Genomic DNA, 24,052 nt, shown 5'->3' with positions numbered 1-24,052 from the left:
GCAGACTGCCTTTTCACCACAAAGCGGCCAAACCTCTAGGGTTAAAGGGCAGAGCTTTCGGGCTGCTGAACCAGCCTCCCGAGCTGGCTTGAGACTGCTCTGAAACGGAGTACGCGTTGCATGCACCTCAAATAGAGCCTGCCTGATGCTCGGTCAACAACCGGTGGAGGGGCGCCTTAAATAGCTGCTAAACTGCTGTGAGTCTGGAGCTCTGAATCGGAGCTGCCAGAGATCTCTCATTGGCAGCGTACCAGGAGGTCCCGGCTTTGGTTATTACGAGTGCATATTTATTTACATGTAAATGAAAAAGCAAACAATCCCCAGCCTTCGGACTTCGATTGGCATTTCTCTTTTGCTTTAAACGCAGTAGCTGGGAGCGTGATAGCTGAGAGTGAGTTGGGAGGAAATCGTCACTTCAGAGCTCTCTGAAGTCGGGGCTTGGCGTGGCGCGCGGCGATGCCCTTGTAGGCTCCCGCTGGGTCGGGGCTCGGCGCAGCGCGCACCTCTGCCCTTGCCGGCTCCCGCGGGGCCGCAGCGCAGCGCTGCAACTTTCGCCGGGTCCCGCTAGGTCGGGGCTCGGCGCAGCGCGTGCCTCTGCCCTTGCCGGCTCCCGCGGGGCCGCAGCGCGGCGCTGCAACTTTCGCCGGGTCCCGCTAGGTCGGGGCTCGGCGCAGCGCGCGCCTCTGCCCTTGCCGGCTCCCGCTGGGTCAGGGCGCGGCGCGCACTGCGACTCTCGCCAGGTCCCGCTAGGTTGGGGCTCGGCACAGCGCGTGCTGCAGCTTTTGCCGGCTCCCGCTCGGTCTGAGCTCCACGTGGCGGTTCCGGCAAGGACAGGCATCTTCCTTTTACTCTTTGTTACAGAAGCACCATCCAGACCTGCTCCCACCACTACCCCGGTACGGCTTATTTTCGGGGTATGTCTTATATTTTGTTGCTTCAAGAAAATCGTGCCATGGCTTATTTTATAGGCACGTCTTATTTTGGGAGAAACACGGTATTTATCTACTTGCACTTTGATGTGCTTTCGAACTGCTAGGTGGGCAGGAGCTGGGACCGAGCAACGGGAGCTCACCCCTTTGCAGGGATTCGAACCGCCGACCTTCTGATCGGCAAGCCCTAGACTCTGTGGTTTAACCCACAGCGCCACCTGGGTCCCCAGCCCCAAGCTTAGGTGGTGAATATTGTGGCACACCTGGATAGGCCTGCAAGAAGGCTTGCAAGTCCTAGCTACAATGTAGATGGGGCTCTTGTGTCACCTTGATTTTCATGCTGGGGGCAAGGTGCAGAGGTGGGGGGAGGAGGTGTATGTGCATTAGATGGCTTTTACTGTATGGGAATTCCACTGCTGCCCTAGATGGATCTTGCTGAATGGAATAGAGAAGTTAGTCTCTTTTTTGCCCTGCCATTGCTCTTGCTTCTATAGCCAGAAGGATGGTTGACGGTTTAGAGCTCTCGCTGGGCTTTCGGAGCAGGCCGAAGATTCACCTCTACAGGATAGTGGTCGCTGACTGCTAGGGCCTGTAGAGATGAGATGGTGTGGATTATTCAGGTTTCTACATCACATTCAAACTAGCAGCCAGTTAAAAAATGAGCCCGATTACACCCACCTCTTCCTCCGATAGTCCAAGTGCTTGTGTGAAGTTGAAAGGCTTGGCGGATCTGGGTACAATGGCGCCAAGCAGCTCTTCTCCATGGACTATAATCCTAGCATGGGAGGACAGAGTACAAAAGTGGAGTGTGATGGGTCTCTGCTCTCTGCCCCCAACAAAAAAAGGCATGGCCAATTTACGTGACGCAAAGCAGGAGTCTAGTGTTCCAGGTTAGCTCTTGAGTTCTTGGCCTGGCTATGGCACAGATCTCTGCCTCTAGTGCTGTCTGCTCTCCAGCTCAACAGACCAGAAGCAAAACCACACCAAAAAAAGATATATGGTATAGTACAGGGGTGGCCAACTCCCAAGAGACTGCGATCTACTCTCGGTGTTAAAAACTGGCAGTGATCTACCCCCTTTTGGGGGCTTCAGGTCAAATTTGTTGAGCTTTCTTTAGGGAAGAGGAAGGCCCATATTTTAGGGGTTCAGGTCTAAATTGTGTAGCTTTTTTTAGGAAAGAGGAAAGCCAGTGATCTACCACAGACGTCCAGTGATCTACCAGTAGATCACGATCTACCTGTTGGACGTGCCTGTTATAGTACACTGTAAGTGACACAATCTCCTCAGGGCTTGCTTTCTGTCTGGCATGCTTGCTTGAAAGGTTGGCAAATACTGGATTGCTTTTGGGAGTAAGGGGAGGCATGTTGAGAATGGGTAAGTGGAGCTGAAAAGTGTCGTCTGGTACCTGTCATAGGCACAGCAGGTCCGGTGGCTGACTGTGGTGTCCTCTCTGTCACCAATGAGCCAGTGGAAAGCAAGGTGATTGCGCAGGCGGATCCCAGCCCAAGCGCTTGCTGGGATGTAGGCACCAGCAGCATTCAGATCTCCCAGCAGCATCACATTCTATTCAGATCATAAGGAAAGGGTTGTACGTGAATATCAACTCCACTAGGGGAGGTGGCATGCCTCTGAAAGCTAGTTGCTGGGAATCGGGAGCAGGAGAATTGTCCTATACGCATCTGGTCAGCCACTGAGAGAACAGGATGCTGGACTAGATGGGTCTTCTGATCCAGCAGGGCTTTTATTTTCTTAGTGACTTGCCGAGTTTACAACATCTGCCCCCATAATATACCTCGGTTTTCCACCGTTGCATCAGTTCTGTGCACACTCCAAACAGCAGATCAAGCTCATGCGCAGCTTCCCGAGGACTGGTGTGGTGTAAAAGTAGCACAAAGTCTAGGATAGCTGTGGGGTGGATGACAGCAGTTCAGATGATGGGAGAGGTTTCACTACTGATTTCCCTAATCTTTCCTCTTGGTGGCTGTTTTCACACACACATGCACACTTAACAAAAGCTAGCGGCTTTTCCTCAGTTTCTCAATACATTTAATTTCCTCTGTTTACTAATCTACCCTAAGCACCATTGAACTAGGGCTATACATACGCCACGGGAACACTGAAAAACAACACAAAATGTTACAGCAATTAGTATAGAACTAGTCATTAAACTTAAACCACTGAGCTGAGGGCTTGCCGATCAGAAGGTCGGCGATTCAAATCCCCGTGACGGGGTGAGCTCCTGTTCCTTGGTCCCAGCTCCTGCCAACCTAGCAGTTCAAAAGCACGTCAAAGTGCAAGTAGATAAATAGGTACTGCTACAGCGGGAAGGTAAATGGCGTTTCCCTGTGCTGCTCTGGTTCACATGACCTGGAAGCTGTACGCTGGCTCCCTCGGCCAATAACATGAGATGAGCGCCGCAACCCCAGTCGATCACGACTGGACCTAATGGTCAGGGGTCCCTTTACCATTTTAGTCTTTTTAAAGAGCAAGTTTCTAGTCCTTATGGCTGCAAATATATGGTCAAAATGCTTCTTGAAACGCTTCTTGAAATTTCCCACAACTAGCAACACCGAAACAAATTTTTCAAAATAATATAAATGGCCAGATAAATTACCCATATGTTGTTGACTTAATAAATTACTGTATATGGGTTGGTGAACTTCCTTAGTTTAGAATTGTAATTTTTTAAATACAGAGTATGCACAGTCCTCCCTACACTAGTGCTCTAAAGAGAGCAATTGGCCAAAATGGCAGGAACATCCCCCCCCCCCGTATTTAGTGAATTATTTTCCTCCTTACTATCCATACAACTTCAGAAAGCAGGAAAGCAGTGTCCATCAAAAATGCCAGGCTTTCAGTCCTAAAACCAAGGTAATCTTCCATAATTGCCTTGGTTGTAACAGTTCCTGGATCACCAAGAATCTGTGGACAAGTATCCAGAACAATTTAGACCTCTGTGTGGAGAAACTGGGTGTTACCTGTGTATGGACAGTGAAAGCGAGCAGCAAAGGGCCCCCGGGCAAATGCCTTATAATCTCTGGCATCCTCATCCCCAAACTGGCACCAATCAGTAACTGACACAACATCCATTCTGTCAAGGGGGGAAAAGTAGGCATCAGAGGGAAGGTGCATCCAAGGAGCCTTCATTCCTCAAAAGGTTAAGTATGCATAATTTATCTCTGGACTGTTGAATATGAAGGTGAACTTCGATCTGGGAGATTTGGGTCTGTGCCTTTGGGTGAGTTCCACTCAGGTCTAGTTCTTATCCAAGTAAACCTGTGTTTAGGTTTGTACCAATACAGAGTCTGCAAGTGGAAGCTCTCATGACTGAATGTTCCTCCATCCTTTTTTTAAATAATAATAATAATAATAATAATAATAATAATAATAATAATAATAATACATATAGCAAGCCAGATGTCAGCACCCTGATTTAACCCCGATTTGCAATCTTTTTTTGTGAAGGGGTCATTATTATGATTAAATCAGGTAAGCCTCTTTCAGCAGGCCAAAGTCTCAGCCCAAACACAGGTTTATATCCTCAGGAGATCCAGGCCTTGGTTCCCCAACTTCCATTTTCTGTGGAACCCACAGATAGCCCCCTCCCCCTGTTGAAGTTTTGACATCTAGTGAAATGTTTTCTTTAAAAAAAAAAAAGCAGGCATTTTAGCTACGTTTTCTGATTTGTTTGTTAGTTTTAACTGATTTCATATTCATTGTATCTTTTTAGCCTTACTGCCTAGTGACTTGGGTGTTTATTAATGAAATAAGTAATTCTCAATCTGCTCAGCATTGGTGCTTGAAATGGAGGAAGGCAGGTATCATTTTGTCCTTCACCTTGGGTAACAAAATGGCCAGCCCTGTAAAACACTATCCTGGGAGAGAGATATACAGTACATGCATATATAGGCCAGAGTTGGATTTTGGTTCCTGGACCTCTGATATAGTCATGTTCCCAGCTCTCCCAGACATTACCGATACACAAAGACATTCTGCTCCTTGTAGCTTCCTCGCCCCAGCCTCTTGCTCTCCAGGCGGCTGTAGTGATGAGAGGGATCATACCTGCCAGGGAGAAAGAGTTCAAGATGCCACTTTGCCTAATAGCAGACCCTCCAAGTGTCCCTATTTTCAGTGGTGCAGCAAGGTCAGGTGGTACTCTGTGTGGAAAAGGTCTTGTCACCTCCCCACACACATTGAAATTTTTAAAAGAAGGAAATATAAGATACTTACAGTTGCAAGTGTTATTTTCTGGTTTATTTACTTAACATTGTGAGCATAAGCACTTAAAACCTGTTTTTCACGATGGGAATTTCTTATGAATGATTTTTTTTTTACTTAATTTCACTAGTTTGCAGCCTACTGTTGATGTGGACTTCAGGAAGCTGAGGTGCTGTGTAAGTACAACTGCAAAAAACAAGCACCAGTGTGGATATTCCCCTACTCTTAAAGAGCTTACCTAGAATACAATAAAAGCCAGTGGCGGAGGGAGGTGGGGGGTGGGTTGCCCCGAGTGTCATCACTGAGGGGGGTGACAAAATGACAAAAATATGAGGGTTTTTATTTTTAAAATTGGGCTTGCGAAACTTTTCAGTTCAGTCAACAAACATAACGAAACACGGCTGGCACTTACTGCAGGGCCTGCAGCATGCCCGAGCCATGCGTCTCTCCTGTGAGTGACGTGGTGGTTTGGGTGCTTGCAAGCTCCGCGCTGCCCGAAACAGCAGTGTGGGGCTTGCGTCTGCCCACCGCCTCTCCCTTGGCCGCCCTAAAGCTGAGGGGGAGGGGGTGGAGAGACTCCACGCAGCGCGCCCCACCCCCGGCTGCAGAATGCGCCCGCTGCACCCGGCACCCAAGAGGCTAGCTACGCCACTAAGAGCCCTGCTGAATCCCATCTAGAACAGAATCCTGTTCTCACAGTGGCCAGCTAGATGCCTATAGGAAACCCTCAAGCATATACCTCCCAATACATATTTACCCACCAGCAGGATTTTGGACCTTTGCTAGTGCTATGTACAAACATTTGAAATGCACAATTATTATTGCATCCTGCCCTGTCCCCACCCCAGTTGTGTGGCAACTGAAATGTCCACGGGTGCTTCCAGCTGGGGGCTTAATTCTGCAAACTGTGTGTATATCCACCTACCTCCACTGAATATTCCATAATCCTGGAGAAATGGCCACCATCTGGGTGCTTAGATCATCACAAAATGCAAATTATATGAAGCAGGAGAATATGTGATGGGTTGATCATCTACACATGTAGAAGAATGGGGTGATACAGGATCCTCAGATGAAGAATGGAGCAATGGGGGGGGGGCTTGTTAGAATGCTCCCCCACAACAAAAAGAAATTTCCCTGTGAATAAAAACAAACTACGATCTCCCCACACACCTGTAACCTGAAATGCTACCATTCAGATTATACCCCCTCCTTCCACTGCATGTTTTGACTAGGTCTATGACAGGCATGTCCAACAGGTAGATCGTGATCTACTGGTACCGTAGATCACTGGATGTCTGTGGTAGATCACTGGTAGATCATGGGCTCGCCCCAAAGGAGCTCAGGAGCTCAACAACTTTGGCTCCTCTAAGAAAGGTCAACAAATCTGCCCTGCCCTCCTAAAAAAAAATGAGGCTTTCCTCCTCCCTAAAAAAAGCTTAACAACATTACAACATTGCCCTGCTGAACCCCTAAAAACGGGGCTTTCCTCCTCCCTAAAAAAAAAGCTTAGCAACTTTGTCCTGAACCCCCCAAAATGGGCCTTCCTCCTTCCTAAAAAGGGGGGTAGATCACTGCCAGATTTAAACTCTGTGAGTAGATCACAGTCTATTGGGAGTTGGCCATCCCTGGTCTATGATTAGCAGCCTCTGTTGGTCCTACCTGTTCAGCTCCCGCAGCAACGTCTGAATAGCTGCACCCTTGGAGTCTCGCACCTCTTGGATCGCAGAAATATCACAGCGAGAGAGGATCTGGCAGCGGGAGAAGAGTGGGTGGTCAGGGCAATGAGGTGCTCTGGGCATTGTCACTGCCACACGTATTTCTCCCTTTCTCTTGGCCCTGGTCGCTTCCACATTGTCACTGTTCTGCAGAACTTCATAGTGGATTGGAGTGCTTTGTCGCCCGCTTTTTAAAAACAACAGTACGATTGTGGTGCAGCAAGTGATGGGGAAATTCATTGACTTGTGGATGAATTAATTAGTAACAGAAAGGAATGTAGGCACCCGGCCCGGCCCCCTCTGCCGCTAGTGGAGAAACAGCATCAACATCTGCCAGATCTCACAAGATCTCACCAAAATCTCAAGTAAACAGATTGGAAAGAATGACCAAAGGTAACCAGATGCAGCATTTGTCCATATCACTGCCTTAGCATGCGGTGAAGTTATTTCCACCCACCTGCTGCGTCTCACACCTTTCCTTTCTAAAGCTTTGCATCAGCAGCGATTCATTAGCATCAGATTCATTTCTGTTTGTGTACACACCCGGGACGTTGACATGGTGGGGATGGACAAGGCCCTGGAAACCAAGACTTATGTGGAACGGTTGTGGGAGTTGGGTATGTTTAGACTGGAAAAGAGGAGACTATGATAGCCGACTCCAACGGGATGTGAAAGGGATGTCACATAGAAGATGGAGCAGACTTGTTTTCTTCTGCTGTGGAAGCTAGAACCCAAAGCAACGGCTTCAAGTTATAAGAAAGGAGATTCTGACTAAACATCAAAAATAACTTTCTGACAGTAAGAGCTGTTTGTCAGTGGAATGGACTCCATAAGAAGGTGGTGAAGTCTCCTTCCTTGGAGGTTTTTAAGCAGAGGGCTTTAGCTGAGATTTCTGCATTGCAGGGGGTTGGACTAGATGACCCTCAGGATCCCTTCCTTCCAACTCTACAATTCTGTCTCTAAGATTCCATGCAAAGGTTTTCGGGCCTTGCCTAGAGATGAATTAGGAATTGCTTAAGCACTCCAGTCAGTGTGAAGCTGACCAATGTGTGGTTTCTACACACTGCATTGCCTATAATATAAAATCAAGTGAGCCAATGTTTGTCAAGAGCACACATCTCTTTGCTTAAAAACAAGGGGCGGCTGTCTGACTTGTATTAAACAGATGCCTTATACCAAGCCAGACAGTTGCTTAGTATCTACACTGACTGGCAGCAGCTTTCCAGCTTTCAGACAACAGTCTTTACTTAGCGATGCCAAGATTTGAACATGGGACCTTTTGCATGCAAAGCAGATACTCTGTCACTGAGCTTGAGCCCTTCCCTTAACACTGCTATAGTTAGGAGATACATGCTCTTAAAATTCCTATGCAATTAAACCCAACTTTAATACATGCAAGAGCAGGCCTTTGAACTTAGCTGCTTGTCAGACTGCCTCAACTGAAAGAGCTCCTGCTCATAATTCATTTTTGTTACATGCTCTTAAATCTCCCATCTTGTGGAGTAGCTGGTACATTTTTCTCCATGCTCTTTGTTCATGGCCATCTGCCATGGATGCTTTAGTTGAGATTCCTGCGTTGCAGAGGGTTGGACTAGACTACCATTCAGGTCCCCTATAATTATATGATTATATTTGCTTATCGCTGTAGCAGGAATACATTTGCAGCCTGTCATTCACAATGTCTTTACCTCTGCCATAACCGCAGCTGCCGCCAGATCTCTAGGGTTAGGGATACAGTTCATGGTTTCTAAGCAGGGCTGAGAGCAAGAATTGCTCATTAAACTAATGAAGCACTGTTATCACCATTGCCCTAGGTCCAAATAAATCGCAAACTCACCTGGACAAGAGCTCCCATGACCCTCCGGTTTGCTGCCTTGGCTCTCCCAAAACTGCGTATGTTGAAAGCACAGATTTTGAAGGCTCCTGCCACAACCTGCACGCCCAGAAAGATGAGCAGAAGGGTGAAGCTCTGTCCCATAGCCCTGGTGTTCCTTGATGTATGTATCAAACTGATGCTGGAGGGTGATGATAGCCCAGAGGACTGTATTGCTGCATCAGCATCCAGGCAGGGGAGGAAAAAGGCCTTTGTACTGACTGTTGCGTTTGACATATGACAACCTAGCAGAGAAAGTGCTGGGCCACACCAGCATGATTACTTGTATGCTGAGAGAGAAGGGAATCCCAGAAGTCAGATTCCCACTTTCTCCTCCTCACTTGCTGCCACTGTCCTTCCAGAACCAGCAATCATTCAGAATAAGCTGAACAGTATATGCAGCCTCAGTTATTGTCCATAAATGATCCCTTTGTCCATATACAGCGGTGCCTTGACTTACAAATTTAATCCGTTCCAAAAGCACCTTCGTAGGTCGAAAAATTCGTAAGTTGAAAAACCCCATTGGAAACGCGATTTCCCATAGGAATGCATTGGAAATGGAAAAATTGGTAAGTCGAAGCAACCCCATCTAAAAATTTGTGAGTCGAAAAAACCCTACCTAAAACCACCACGGTTTCTGTTCGGATGTCGAGAAATTCATAAGCGTGCGGCCATTTGCCCCACTCGTAAGTCGAAAAATTCGGTTGTCGAGTCATTCATATGTCGAGGTACCACTGTACACATCTCTCTCTCTCTCCTGTCTCTCTGTGTCATGGATTAGATTAGTTGGACACAGAGGAATGGTAGGAGGTACCAGCTAGGAAACCCCCAAGGAACTAAGGCTTGGTGGTGGGATGGTGATGAGTAGTCAGAGGGAGAAGCCTGGGAAGAGGATGTGTCTGAAGCTGAAGATGTAACAGGGTTTCGTGAGCAGGGAGTCTGTGGCAGAGAGAAGTGCAGAATCAGAAGCGGAAGCAAGAGGGGAGGCCAGAGAGGCAGAGGTGAGCCAGGCTGGTGAAGAAGCCAGGAGTTCTCCAGCTCTTGCTGTGGCAAGCTACCTTCTCCCCTGGCCTCCCAGGACTAGAAGAAGGCTGAAGGGGGAGAAACATGGTTCCTCTTTGTATGTCCTTTACCATTTTCTCTTTTACCTAGACTGCCCTGTTTTTCAGGAAGAATAGCACATATGACCTGTTCTTTTTTTTAAAAAAAAGGCAGGGAGTGGAAAGCCTGATCAGTGAGCACGCTGACATGCTGATATATCACCCTATCAATTGTAGGTGAGGAAGAAGTACAAGAGGTAAATTATATAAACGACCGAGAGGTAGATCTAGACTGCACTTCATTAACAGTTCTTCCTAAAGAGCACTTCAGCAGTAGGAGGAGGATTAGAAAGGTGGTGAAGTTCTGCTGCATGTTTTTTGGCTTCGAAGCAGCGGCAGAGCATATGCCCGTGCTGGCCAGGGCTGGTGCGCTCCCGAAGGGGGCGTGGCGCGGAGGGTGCCTGGGGCGGCGCACGCACCCCGCAGCCAGGGGCAGAGCCGCTCATGGGGGTGGAGCAAGCTGTCCATGGCGGACATTCAGCATGCCACCCGCCCATGACTCCCAACCCTCCCCCAAGCTGTCAAAATGAAGGGGGAAGGGGGGGAATGCCCCCAGCAAAGCGGCACAGCTCCCCCCTTACCCCGACAGCTAGGGTATGCTTGGGAGTCGCGGGCAGGCGGCATGCCAAATGTCACCCCCCTCAGTAAGGGCACCCGGGGCGGTTTTCCCACCACCGCTCCCTCTCCTACGCCTCTGCTTGGAAGACTTTTTTTAGGTTGGATATTGAGATTTACTCATGTGGGAAAAGTCCTCTGAAGCTTTATTGGGACTGTGCTACTTCAAAATGCAGGTACTGTAGGCTCTACCTCCTATAAAAAAACCCTCCCTGCACCCTGGGAATTAACACAACAGGGAGAATGATAGCAGCTTCTGGCTCTGGGTGCACTACCCATTTTAAAGTAATATCATGCCACTTCAAACAACCATGGCTTCCCCCAAACAATCCTGGAAGCCCTAGTTTCTTAAGGGTGCTGAGAATTAGAAGGAGCAACCCCCATTCTCCTTCCAGAGCTACAATTTTTACAGTAGTTTAACAGTCAATCCCTCTGCCCAGGGCACTCTGGGAATTGTAGCTCTGTGAGAGGAACAGGGGCTTCCTAGCAACTCTCAACACCCTTAACTTACTAATCTCCCTAGGATGCTTTGGGGGAAACCATGGCTGATCAAGGTGCTATGATCCTGCTTTAAATGGTGCAGATGGGGCCTCCTCCTCTCTGATATGCCAGCTTTTTACAGAGAGACAGTATTTGACACAGAGCAGCGTTCATTTTCAATGAACCCCACCTGTAGTCCAGAATGGTACAGTCCCATGTCTGTGCTATGTGTAGAAAGGTTCTTCTGGCAAAAGTTCAGGTGATTTGTTGGCCCTTTTCAAGGCCCATCCCAATTCTTTGATTGTAACTGAGCAGTGACACAAACTTTCATCAGCAGCCAGCTGATTCCCTTTTTGCAAATTTCTGAAGTAGCAGGGTCGTACCCAGGATCAAAACTGGGGGGGGGGGGAGCCATGGTCGTTCAGGGGTTGGGCCAAGGCACAGGAGGGGAGGGGCCACAAAGTGGGAATGTGGGCGGGGCTACGGAGCCCAGGTGAAACTGACTCCGGGAAGAAGTTTAATCCTGGGCGCTGCCCCGGGGGAGAGCGCGCGTGTGCAGCCAGGGGCGTCACAATAGGGGGCGGGGGCCCCAGGCTCCACTTTGTGGGGGGCAGCACGGCGCCCCCTCGCCACCTCCACCGACGGCTGCCCCGCCAGAGGAGGAGGAGGAGGGAGGGAGAGAGGGAGGGCTGGCTGGCTGGCCGAGCAGCCGAGCAGCTGCGTCCTCGAGTTGCTTCTGCTTCCCACAGACCCGGCGGGGGCGTGAGCTGAGGGCAAGGCCTGGCTCTGCGGCTTGGAGCCCCTCCGCCTTCTCTGCCTCCTGCTGCGAAACCCCTCCCCTTTCCGCAGCTCCTGCTGCCGCTGCAGCCCAAACAGAAGCAGTGGCGGCGTCTGCTCTGAGGGTGCACCGATCCCGGGAGCTGCTGAGGCGCTGCGCCGCTGTGGGCCATTGTTGCAGCTGCCAGGAGCAGCCCATGTGCAGCCCTTGGAGTCGGGGAGAGCGGGGTTGGGCACACTGTCGGGCTGCGGCCGGCAGGAGCAGTAAGTGGCGCCACCGCCGGGGCTGGGCTGGTTAGGGACGCGGCTCCCGTGCTGCCCTCACGCTGGAGCTTGAGGAGGGGAGGGAGAAATGGAGAGGAGAAGGAAGCCGCTTCCCTGTCTCCATTGCTCCTCCTTTCCCTTCGCGCGGGTCCCTTCCTCCCAGCGGCGTCGCTAGCCTTTATGCACGCAATGGACGCCCTGCCCCCTGGCGGGGTGCCTTCTGATTTGCTGCTCCGGGCAGCCAGAAGGCTAGCGACGCCGCTGCGCCTTGCTGAGCCGCTTCAGGCTCTTCTTGCAGGACCCGACACGTCTCCAGCTCAGCTGCAGCCACCGTGAAGCAGGATGATTTTTTTAAAAAAAATTGCTTTGGGGGGGCAGCTGCCCCCCTGCCCCATGCTGGGTACGCCCATGTGAAGTAGCCTGAAACTGTACCCAGATCTGGTCCTGGGAAGCCTGAGATTGAGGGTGCCTGAAAATCCATGCAAATCTTCTTTGGTGCAGCTGCCAGACAGAATTCACCTTCCTATAAGTGGTCCAGTTGTACTGAAGGATCTCTTCTGCTGAAGAGGGTGCTCCGACTGCATCAATATATTGCTTCCTTCAGTGTTTAAAATCTGCTTCTACAGGACTGCAGGGGCAACAAAAACATAATATGCTGGCTGACCAAGTGTAAACTGTGAAAGTCCCACGTCGAAGCTCACTCCATGGGTGACCATAGGCAAGCCATCCATTCTCATGTAAAAAAAGGGAATCCTCTTGGCAGTTCTACGCTTCTGTCACTGTAGGGCCAAGGCAGCCACCAGCATTTGGACCCCTGGTATCATAACAGCTTTAGATGTCATATCCTGACCCAGCCAGCATGACTAAGGCCAGCAACACAAGGCCAGCTGGACTGGCTTGCTGGTATCTCCAATGGGCTCTGTTCAGTTCCACCTCTACAGGATAATGGTCACTGATCTCCAAAGCCTGAAACAGCAGATAAAGAGAAAATGAGGAGTTGGGAAACAAGAGATCTGGTTTCTATTCCCTGTACAAAAAAGGGTTCCTTTCCATAGCAGATTCCAGTGCTTTAATGCAGGCATAGGCAACCCTGTAACCCTCTTTATCAGGAGTGGGGAACCTTCTTCAGCTTGAGGGCTGGTGGGTGGGGACAGAAGCAGAAGTGGGAGGAGCAACTGAGAGCTAATATGGTGTAGTGGTTAGAGGGTCAGACTAGGACCTGGGAGACCAGGGTTCAAATCCCCACTTGGCCATGAAGCTCACTGGGTGACATTGGGTCAGTCACTGCCTCTTAGCCTAACTGACCTCACAGGGATGTTGTGGGGATTGAGAGGGAGAACTATATATGCCCCCTTGAGCTCCCTGGAGGAAAAAGTAGGGGGAATTGCAAGAATGAATAATGTAGCTTTTTGTACATTGGGAGAGTTTCTACATGCAATCACACTCCCTCCATTCCAGGTAAGAAAGAAGCACCAACCACCTTGGCTGTGAGTCCTGGAAGACCTACTCCCTGCCTTGCAGGGCTTTCCCACCTGGCCTGGAAGGGCTGGGCCCTGACTGACTCCAGCAGCAAAGCTAAGATGCTTGAACAGACTCTTGGGTTCGGATATTGTTAGGGGTTTCCATTGCTGTTATTATTGCCCTAATTGTTTAAAACGTTTTAAATGGTTTTTAACTGCTTCTAACATGTGTTAGGTGTGTTAGGTGACCCCAATGACAGTGGCTCTGGGTGTGGGGGGTGGGGTGGGACAGGACAGGTAAGGGGCACACGGCATAGGCAGAGGTCAGCCCGCTCTGTATCACTGAGACCTGGGTGGGTGTGCAAGGTGGAGTTGGTCTCACCCAGCTCTGCCCACCTGGGTACTTGGTGCAACATCAGGGCAGACTTGAGGGTCAGGGAGGGGAGTTGCTGTGGTCTATACAGATTTCATCTCTCTCTCCAGGCTTTCTGTCCAGTTGGGGGGGATCCTGGCACTAGGCAATCAGGACAGATTAGGGAGTCTGCCTGCTGGTTTACCGCCCACCTCGCCGCCTAGCAGTCTCCCTGCCTGAATTGACGGAGCTGGTTTCAGAGGCGGTGGTGAGGACTCCCAGGCTGCTGGTTCTGTGGGACTTCAACATTCATGCCAAAGCAACTGGCTCAGGACTTCATGGCTGCCATGATGACCATGGGGCTGTCCCAACATGCCACCAGCCCAGTGCATGCGGAAACATACAATACTATGTGCAAGCAATTTCCCCCTCCCAACAGGAATTTCCAGCTACCTCTGCTTCTGAGAGCCCAAATGCTTTGGCAAAGTTGAATGGCTGAGCAGATCCAGGCACCACAGCAGCCAGGCAGCGTTCTCCATGCACCACAATCCTGTTTAGGTGTAAGGAAGAGTGAGGCATGGGTTAAAGTAGAGTGGACCATGCAATTCATTACCTGACCAGTAAGGCTGATTCCAGGATCTCACCTGTCATAGGCACAGTGGGTTGTGTCCCGAACGGTGGTGTCAGCATTGTCACTGATGAGCCAGTGAAAGCCAGGGTCTTGGCGTAGGCGGATTTGTCCCCAGCGTTTCTTTGCCACATAGCCACAGTCAGCATTGAAATCACCCAAGAAAATCATGTCCTGGGGAGGAATAAGAAAGAGAAAAAATCAGCTCGCCAAGATTCGTTAAGTGAGCAACGGGATTAGTGAGAGCAGAAAAGAGATGCTGGTTGGAAAATAAGCAGTTGCCAGGTTCTCAACCAGAGATAGTGTTTGTCCTTCAGATTTGGGGAGAGGAACTTTTTATGTCAAGGAACAGGACAGGAAACCTAACCGCCTGGGGCCTGGTTACCTAAAGGACCAGCTTCTCCAATATGTGCCATCTCATATATTTGGCTCAACATCAGAGAACTTGCCTTGTGCTCTGTCTGAGAAGCAAGCTGTATTGGTTGTGGTGGCATCACAGGCTTCATCCAGACATATTTCCAATATGGCAGAATCTACTGTCAAGGTGGAAGCCATTGGCCAGTCAGCAATAACTTACAAGGTGTCAGCGAAGTTAACTCTTGAGTCAAAGAAACAAAACAGCTCAGGCCTAATGAGCACAGCAATTCTTCCAACTAGGTCTTGCCCCAATGGGGCAGTTGTGAGAACTGAAGACCCCCCTGCCTTCCCACTGCTCTCTAAATCTCCCCCCCCAAGAAATATGATACTTCTTTGCCTTGTCTGCCTTTGCTCTTCCCTCTTTGCTTTCTGGGAGACCAGGGGAAAGGGGGGCTGGTTGTAGTTTGAGGGGGAAACTCCTTGGCTTCTTCAGCAGCCTCAGGGCCGGCTCTATGGCCAGGCTGGGTGGCGCAGTGCGCCACGGCGCCGGCCCGCCAGGGGGGGAGCGCCACACAGCCGCGCCTGCCTGCTCCGCCACGCAGCAAGCCCGCCCGCCCGTCGCACAGCAGTGACCCTCGGCGACCCCGCTGCACGCTGAGCCCAGCCGGCCGCCCGCCGCGCTGGAAAATGGGGCGGCGGGGGGCGGTGGAGGGATCCGTCGCACCGCGGCGCCAAAGGTGCTTAAGACGGCCCTGAGCATCCTGCCTGAACTCTGCCTCTCCCCCCTCCCCAGCTTCCACTTATACCTCTGATTTTGGACTGCTCTCTGCCACAGCCTCTTCCTGCTCACTAAACCCTGTGACCTCCCAGACTGCTCCCTCTGACCCCTCATCGTCATCCCACCACCCCTCCCCTGGCTCTGAGCCTTCTTCCCCTGGGGGTTCCCCAGCTGGTGCCTCCTCTGCATCCAGCCAGTCCACGATATCTACAATGGTCAACAAGATTGCAAACATTGCAATGGCTGGACATGGTCAGTAGTAGCTGCAGCAGTGAAGCAACAGAAAAAAATCCCATGTAGATGCACCGTGAGACAGCAAATCCCCAGCCATTCTCTTACACCTCAGCTCCCTTGCAAGTCCCCGTCCCTTACCTCTGTGGCCCAGCGTTCCTTCACACTCAGGAAAACATCATAGAGAGCATCTATTTCAGTTTCAGCTGCCTTGGGCATTGTGTGCTGGGGGATCAACACCAGCTCCTTGAGTTCTCGAGAATGGAAATGGAGAAAAAGGTAACCACAAGGTACAGAGTAATCTAGGCAACTTGGAATTCCAACTCAATATAGCCCCCATGGTTTGAAAACAAAACAAGATCTGAAACCACCATTTTGATCCTGGCTTGTTCTCACTAAACACAATTTGAGCAAATCATATTTCCCTTAGTTCATACATCACAGGAACTATGGTTTGTTTGGATACTGCTGATTTCCTACTCTAGCATGTGATAAAGGAGAGTGTGGAGTACACAAAAACAAGGTTCGCTGCAGCTTGTTCTCATAACAAAAACCCATGATTTTCTATTATGTCCAAATTAGTCATGCTGTACGAATGCGATTGTCAATAGATGTTTGCTTGGATGATCTGAGAAAATGCAGGAGGAAAGTACCGGTAGGTGGTCTCTTACATTGCATCTACACTATAGGTTTAAAGCAGTATCATGCCACTTTAAATAGTCATGGCTTTCAAACCTCTTCCCCCCCCCCCCACTGCCGCCATCATCCAGGGAACCGTATTCTGCCAAGGATGCTGAAAGGAGGACACCCCCCCCCCATTATCCTTCCAGAGCTACAATTCTCAGAGTGGTTTAACAGGCAATCCTTCTTTCCAGGGAACAACTCTGGAAACTGTAGCTCTGTAAGGGGAATAGGAGTCTTCTAACAACTCTCAGCCCTCTTTTTTATTATTATTTTATTATTATGTTTTTTATTAAAGCTTGGGAAACAAGAGAAAATAATACATCAAAGTTAACATCAAATACCAAGCATTTTTAATATTAAAAACTAAAAGAGAGGAAATGAAGAAAGAAGAAGAAATATTTCTGATTCTGCACCTAATCAGCTTTATAGACTTATGCAAAACCCTTGCTCCAGAATAGCATCCAACTCTTCTACTTTCTATAAAATAAAATTGATATCAAACCCAGATGTCACCCTCTAAAAGTTCAAGCTCCCCACTCCGGAGATGTCCTAGGCCCCTTACTTTTGTTTGGAATGCTGAAGCGGACAATGAAGGGCTCGCGAGCGAAGACATCAGGCCGGTCTGGATGTCTGTCCTCATAGGAGAAGAAGTCCAGCATCTGAGTCTTCTGTTCTCTGAGGGAGGGGAGAACACAGAAAAAAATGCAGACTCTGACCCCAGGGAAGAGGTGAAAGTATACAGGGGTGGACTTTAATAATGTGGAGCCCTGAGCGAGGACAACATTTGGCCATTTGGCACCCCCCCCCCAAGGCCCAGCTCCGAGGGCCTTCTGGCAGTGGTGCCCGCCCTGTGGAACACCCTCCCATCAGATGTCAAGGAAATAAACAACTATCTGACTTTTAAAAGACATCTGAAGGCAGCCCAGTTTAGGGAAGCTTTTAATGTCTAATGCTGTATTGTGTTTTTAATATTCAGTTGGGAGCCGCCCAGAGTGGCTGGGGAAACCCGCAAGGTATAAATAAATTATTATTATAATTATTTCTTGTTTTCACAATAATTCATTATGATACAATTGCTTTTTGTGGATTGTCTCAGTGGGTACTCATATAAATATTTGTTGTTGTTGTTGTTGTTGTTGTTGTTGTTGTTGTTGTTGTTGTTGTCCCCTGGCAAGGCTCCTGTCACAGGCTTGCAGAAGGGATAACACATGGGCTGCTTCCAAATGACCTTTTAATTGAGCCTGATTTGTTTACAGGGAGATTATATGACAATGTGTTAGAGCACACTTTCCAGTACATTTTCGTATCAGTTTTCTGATCACAGAGTCAAATCTTCTAGGGATGTGGGTTTGTTGTACAACACTTTCTAATCAACTGCAATTGTGCAACTTGAAGTTGCTGATATGCGATTGAGTCGGACCCAACAGTTTGGAAGCGCCCAGGGTGAAGCTGAAGGCTAGATTGAACCTACAGAGACAGTGCTGTGTGAGCAACAAAAAGAATAATTTATTTCACATTATCTGTGGTCTAGCAAATAAGGATGAAATAAGTGGTGGATATTTGCTAAGAGAGAAACTTGACTCCTTGCATCTGTGGGGATTCCAATTAAGGACAATATGTGGGGCAGGAAATTGATGCAGAGCCCTCACCAAGGTCAATAGCACACCCTACATTGGGCACCAACAATTGCTTTTATCTCACAATAAAAGGGTCTCGTTATTTCTGCATTTTAAAAATGTGGCACATTCACAAAAGCCCCATCCACAGACCACAGTGACCTGGGTGGTTTGTACAGGAGAAGGCACTCCCTCAAATAACCTGGTTCTGTTCCAAGTGACAAGAGTTCAAGGTCCAGCAGAGCAGGGCAAAGTCCGGGGTTCGGCCAAAGCAGCAGAGTCAAGTAAAGCAAGGCAAGATAAAGCAAAGTCCAGGCTCTGGCAAAGCAAAGGAAGGGATGGTAAGTCAAAGCAGAACACGGCAATAATTGCAAGAAAGGTGCTGGCAAAAACAGGCTCCTCTTGTGCCAGAGTTTCCAGGGCAGTCTGGTATCTCCTCTGAACCCACAGCCTCATCCTCCGAAGATGGGGAGTAAGACACAATTTTAAAGTGTGACATACCCCAAGCTTCTATTCTATCAGCCTCCAATCTCACATTTGTGATAGGTCAGTATTATTTTCTCCATATCTTACAGCATTCTAAAGGATATCTGAGATAATGTAGTTAAAAGCTCTATATATGTACTAAAAATCACTATATAAACGTTAATTCACCACCACCACCACCTAAATGCACACTCACCCTCATGACACTCACCTGTATATGAATACATAGCGTTCTTGGTAGTTGTTCCGGCCCAGCAGAGGGCTGGTGAGGTAGGTATAGGGACTAGAACTATGATACCTGACAGGAAAAGAGAATCCAGTTGCATTGAAAATATACGTGGATATATAAAAAGCACTTCAGCTAGTGAGTGGATCAATAGAGAAAAAGTCTCACTGTAAAGTAGGAATGGAAATCCTGTGTTCCTCCAGTTACTGAACTACAACTACCATCCCTGATCATTGGCCTTTGTTGGCTGGGGCTGACAGGAGTTAATTCCAACAACATCTGGAGGACCATAGGTTCTCCAGCCCTACTATAAGGCAATGTGGGGGTCAAATGTGGGAGTTTTGTAAGTCAGTTTTCTTGTGCAATTTTCCTGCACAAGCCTCATTGAAATAAATGATATTGCTAATCTTGCACAGATCTCACTCTCATTCCTATGCGACTCATGCAGAACAGCCTGCAGAATTATGCCCCACACAATTTAGGGGGGGGAAGGGTTTTTCCACCTCAAGCACCAAAATATATGGGTCAGCTCTGCTGCCGTTCATGCACCTGTCCAGCTTTCCTCCCTTTCATTTCTCTTTCCCAATCCATATTCTTTCCAAAGGCCCTGTCGTCTCCTGCTCCATGGATTCCTCTCCCTCTCCCTCTGGTTACATTTCCCCCATATTACTCACACTCACCGATTCAGGGCAGCCACCAAGGCAGGAACTGCTTTTCCCTTAGCATCCATCACCTCTTGTAGGACAGAGATATCACAACGAGAGAGAATCTGTGGGAGAGAACGGAGCAACAGGAGACACATTAGCCTGTATATCAGGGGTAGAGAGCCCAAATGTTGTTGGACTTCAACATGTTAGTCCTAAACAAGATGGTAAATCTGGGCTGCACCTAGGGAATGGGGGAGAATTCTGATTCAGTTCACATTTAAAGGTGAACCTTCTGCCTGCAAAGCATGTGTCCTTACCACTGAACTTTGGCTCTCCCCTGGAGCTTCTAACCAGTGACAGACAGTTTTGGGGGCCCTGAAACTTGAACTGCCATGGGGGCCCATTCACAACCAGCAAAAAGGTCTGGGTTATCTTCTTCAATGGAATGCCACACCTTTACAACAGCTTTACTCAAAAACTTTGGGATTATCGAAATATATACAACAAAAAATTAATCAATTTGAGTCATGCAACTCAAATTGGGTTTACCAGACCCAATTTTTTAAAGCATTGTAGACTAAAGTCACTTCTGCGGCTCCTTTGGAATTCGGTGCTCTGAAGCTTAAGCTTCATTGGTTTCAAAGCAGATCCACTCCTACACCTTAGTGGCTTCTCTTCCTAACCTGTCCTTCCTACTCCTTCCACACCCATTAGAACTTGTTAATATGCGTTGCTCATGTGAGCAAATCCTGTCTAAAGAAGGAATTCAACCCACAGAAGCTACATGCATCCAGAAGAATCAGGGCATCCGCCAGGGGTTGCCTTGAAGTCCCCACCTTGACAAGTGTGTCCATGACGCTGGCCTTGCTTGCCTTCCCTTGGGCAAAGCGCTGAGTGTTGAAGGCACAGATCCGGAAGGGGGCTCCTGCTGGGCACAGCAACAAGAGTGGCAAGAAGCGCAGAAAGCAGGAGGGCTTCATCCTTGGGAATCTAGTCAGGTTCCTTCTACAGATGGATTCTGTGCAAGATAAAAGTGAATCGGAGAAAGACGTAAAAGCAGGCCGATGGAAGAGGTGGCAGTGGCTGGGAGCCTGTAGAGGTAATCACTCCTGCAATAGTGGCCACTCATGAATCTCCTGGGACGAATCTAAATATAGAGGTGAGTGCTACTAAATAAAGACCAACACAAACTAAAGAACAGAAAGCAGCAGCGTGTTAGTTCATGATTCACATGCCAACAGATTCCTCCTAGGCAAGGCCTGGTTTGAGCCAGGGGGCACTGGCACAGAGGCAGTTCTCCTCTTGGAGGGGACAGCTACTTCAGGGGGCATATGTGCCAATTTTAAACTGGAACATGGTGCAGCGAGAAAGATCCCCCCCCCCCGCAGACTGCAGCCATGAAGTTGGTCAGGCTCCTTTGAGGCATTATTTTCAAATACAAAGAACTTTAACCTATCTTCTGCTTTGATGCTAAAAATGCCTTGAGCTCCAGCATCAGCTCTAGAACATGCGGTGGGGGCCTGCCGAGAAAAGGCAGACTATATCCATCTCTCACAAGCTTCCTATCTGAAATTAGGGAGTCAGAAGGTACAGCTTCCATGCAGGCATAACTCAGCATCCAGGGAAGCTGAACGTCGGAAAATTCAGTTCAGACGAAAGGTCGTCCTTCACACGTCGCAGAGTAAAACTAAGGAATTTGCTACCCCCAAAATAATTCATGGATGGAGGGGGCTACTGCGCTCATGCCCTGCTTATGGCATTCCCACAGGACTCTGGTTAGCTACTCTGACAACAGGCTGCAGGGCGAGGTGGGCCTTTGGGCTGTTCTTCTGGTATTCCTTTTCAATGAAAGGTGGCATACAAAGAATGTTACTAAACAAATAAATACTCTTGTTTATTCCTTTTTGCTTTCATATCTCACCTTTCCATAGAGGAGATCAAGGGGGGAAGATATGGTTCTCCCCTCCCCATTTAATGCTCACAGCAGCCATGTGAGGTAGAGGCTGAGTCAACCAGTAAGATTCAGGGCTGAGTAGGGACTTAAACCATGGTCTCCCAGGTTCTAATCTAGGACTCAAATCACTATGACACACTGGCTCACAGAGGCTTCTCACACTCTTATCTTTCTTTTCAGTGACCCAGCTTTTACAGAAGATAGCATACATTCGATTTTTATTGTCTCATTCTCCAGTGCCAAGCAAAGAAATATGTAAGGTATTCATAGACTAACAGCATTTTCACAAGTTGCATTAAGGGTCAAATTAGACATTACATTTGTACAGTATTATTACATTGATATCTAAGTTGCTCAGGCTAGTCTATGGTTCTCTCATCTTCTTTCCTCCCATTTTATCCATACAACAACTTGATGAGATAGGTTTGACTGAGAGAGATTAAGTGCCCCAAGGACAGTTATGTCTGAGTGGGGATTTGAACTCGGTCCTAAGTCTGACCACAGGAGTACCACACTTGTTGTGTGGGTGCTGCCCAGAGCAGCAACTGCACATCTAAGTTCCTCTTTCGTGATTTCTACAACTGGGGTGGGGAAACTTTGGCACTCCAGATGTTGTTAAACTACAACTTCCATCAGCCCCAGCAAGCATAGCCATTGACCACAGGGTTCTGTCGTGGGCCTGTTGATGTTCACTGTCTTTATAAACTACTTGCATGAAGGAACTGAGGGGATGCTCATAAAATTTGCAGATGACGACAGACTGGGAGGGTTTCTAATGCTGCAGAAGACATAATCAGGATTCAAGAGGACCTTAACAGGTTGGGAAACTGGGCCCAAAATGAATTTCAGTAGGGACAAATGTAAGGTTTCGCACTTAGGCAGTAAGAACCAGCAGTAAAAATATAAGATGGAGGACACCTGACTTGTCTTACTAGACCACAAGCTGAACTTAAGTCAACAGTGCAGTGGCGCCAACTTGGGTGCTACACTGTGGGTGCCCAGCGTGTGGGTGCTGCGACGTCAGAAGGACCAGCCCAGGCACAGGCAAACTCAGCCCTCCAGATGTTTTGAGACTACAATTCCCTTCATCCCTGAACACTGGTCCTCCTGTTAGCTAGCCAAAACAAAGAAACCCAGTTGTCTGTATTCCAAGCTGTTTATAATGTCAGACAGAATTATTAGTACAGTCAGACCTCCGTTGTTGAAAGTGATCCGTTCCGGAAGCCTGTTCGGCTTCCGAAATGTTCTGACAACCGAAGCGTGGCTTCCGAGTGGTTTGACTGTACCAGAAAAAGCTTTAGTTTGCATAAATTAATAACAGGTGTTGAACCCACTGTGTGTAAAGTAAGAGCAAATGCCAAATTATTTTTCTCAGTTAAGCCAGATCTGCATGATTGTTTATGGCAGGTGTGGACAACCTGCGGCACCACAAGATGTTGCTGGACTACAACTCCCATCACCCCTGACCATTGGCTAGGTTGGCTACGACTGATGGGAGTTTGAGTCCAGCCACTCCTCCTGATTTATGCGAAGTGCAAGGATATAGCGTAGGAATATAGCCAGAAACTGACAGTTTATTATTCTTATAACAGCGCCAAAATCTATTGACAGAACAACCTTCCTGCTCGATCATCATCATCGTCACCATCAAAATAATCAGATCTGGTGTGTGCCTGGCTGAGAGCTCTGATGCACCCCCAACCCTGCTTATCCGGAAATGAGTTCATTCCAAGTTAACCTGTTAGAACTGCATGCGGTGTCTATTTGCAAGGAACAGGAAGTTTCTCCCCCAGACTCGGACTGTCCTTTAATTGGTCGGGAAGGGGGCTCCCGATCTTGAGACACTCCACCGAGGAGCCATCCAGCAGCCGAACATATTATGGGCGTCCGCCGCGGTCAAGGCAAAAAGGGAAGGGCGGATCCGATGCAGCGCCTGCTGTTACTCCCGCTGCGCCCGTTCCTGCCTTGCAACTTAGGGCGGCTGTTTCCCGCATTTGCCCTTCAGTCGCCCGCTAGTCCCCCAGCCCCTTCCCCGCCCTCCGACCACACGGCCTCGCCTCGCTCCTCTCACCCGCATCGCGGCGGGCTGGAAAGCGCCGTGCCCGTTTCCTTGCGCCGTTGCCTCTCCAGAACAGCCGGACTGAGCGGGCGGGACAGTCAAGCCCCGCGCTTGAAGGAGGCGCCACTCGGGGAGCCTCCTCCGCCCCGCTCGCTCCCGGGTCTAGCCGGCGAGCTCCGAGGAGGGCGGAGGCGGAGCCGGGCGGGAGAAGGGAGCGCTTGGGCCCCTTGCCAGTCGCCTGTCTCCCCGAGCCCGCTTTCGAGGAAGGGGGCCTCCCTTGCGAACGCGCATTGCGTTGTGCAACCCTTCTGTTTTAAATAAAACTGTAAGCCGCTTTATGGAGGAAGCTCGTCAGAAAACGGGGCAGAACTTTTTAAGGTGGATAAAACGTACAAAGGAAGCTGGCTTCGTTCTGCCTCCCCACCCCGTCCTCGTAGGGCACCCTCTCACGGGCTCCCATCCCGGGGTAACCCACAAATCAGCCCATTTCGGTGTTGCGTTTTCGTGCCAATGACTGACAGGAGGGGCAGGTGGCTGGCATGGCTAATATAGCCTATTCCACACATATACTGAGTGCATTTCAATGAATGTGATGGGGCT

The 24,052-nt window shown here is 49.1% G+C and overlaps 2 protein-coding genes across 2 annotated transcripts; both read right to left on the bottom strand.

The window, feature by feature from the left end:
- Positions 1 to 738: 738 nt before the first annotated feature.
- LOC118097481 (deoxyribonuclease-1) lies at positions 739 to 9,811 on the bottom strand. Its single transcript, XM_035140317.2, has 8 exons — positions 8,703 to 9,811; positions 6,810 to 6,898; positions 4,905 to 4,991; positions 3,908 to 4,020; positions 2,722 to 2,834; positions 2,335 to 2,492; positions 1,608 to 1,704; positions 739 to 1,518 (listed from the first exon to the last, which is right to left on the bottom strand). Exons 1-8 carry the CDS (start codon positions 8,973 to 8,975, stop codon positions 1,444 to 1,446), a joined length of 1,005 nt encoding a protein of 334 aa, XP_034996208.1. The 5' UTR covers positions 8,976 to 9,811; the 3' UTR covers positions 739 to 1,443.
- Positions 9,812 to 9,945: 134 nt separating this feature from the next.
- Positions 9,946 to 23,744, bottom strand: LOC118097484 (deoxyribonuclease-1-like 1). The gene is made up of 9 exons (XM_035140322.2): positions 23,465 to 23,744; positions 20,276 to 20,457; positions 19,473 to 19,561; positions 18,778 to 18,864; positions 17,027 to 17,139; positions 15,922 to 16,034; positions 14,431 to 14,588; positions 14,240 to 14,336; positions 9,946 to 12,940 (listed from the first exon to the last, which is right to left on the bottom strand). The coding sequence occupies exons 2-9, from the start codon at positions 20,417 to 20,419 to the stop codon at positions 12,806 to 12,808; spliced, it is 936 nt and encodes a 311-aa protein (XP_034996213.1). The 5' UTR covers positions 20,420 to 20,457; positions 23,465 to 23,744; the 3' UTR covers positions 9,946 to 12,805.
- Between the last annotated feature and the right edge of the window lie 308 nt (positions 23,745 to 24,052).

The sequence above is a fragment of the Zootoca vivipara genome, chromosome 16 (assembly GCF_963506605.1).
Source record: "Zootoca vivipara chromosome 16, rZooViv1.1, whole genome shotgun sequence".
Taxonomy (NCBI): domain Eukaryota; kingdom Metazoa; phylum Chordata; class Lepidosauria; order Squamata; family Lacertidae; genus Zootoca; species Zootoca vivipara.
This window is presented reverse-complemented; position numbering and strand designations above follow the sequence as displayed.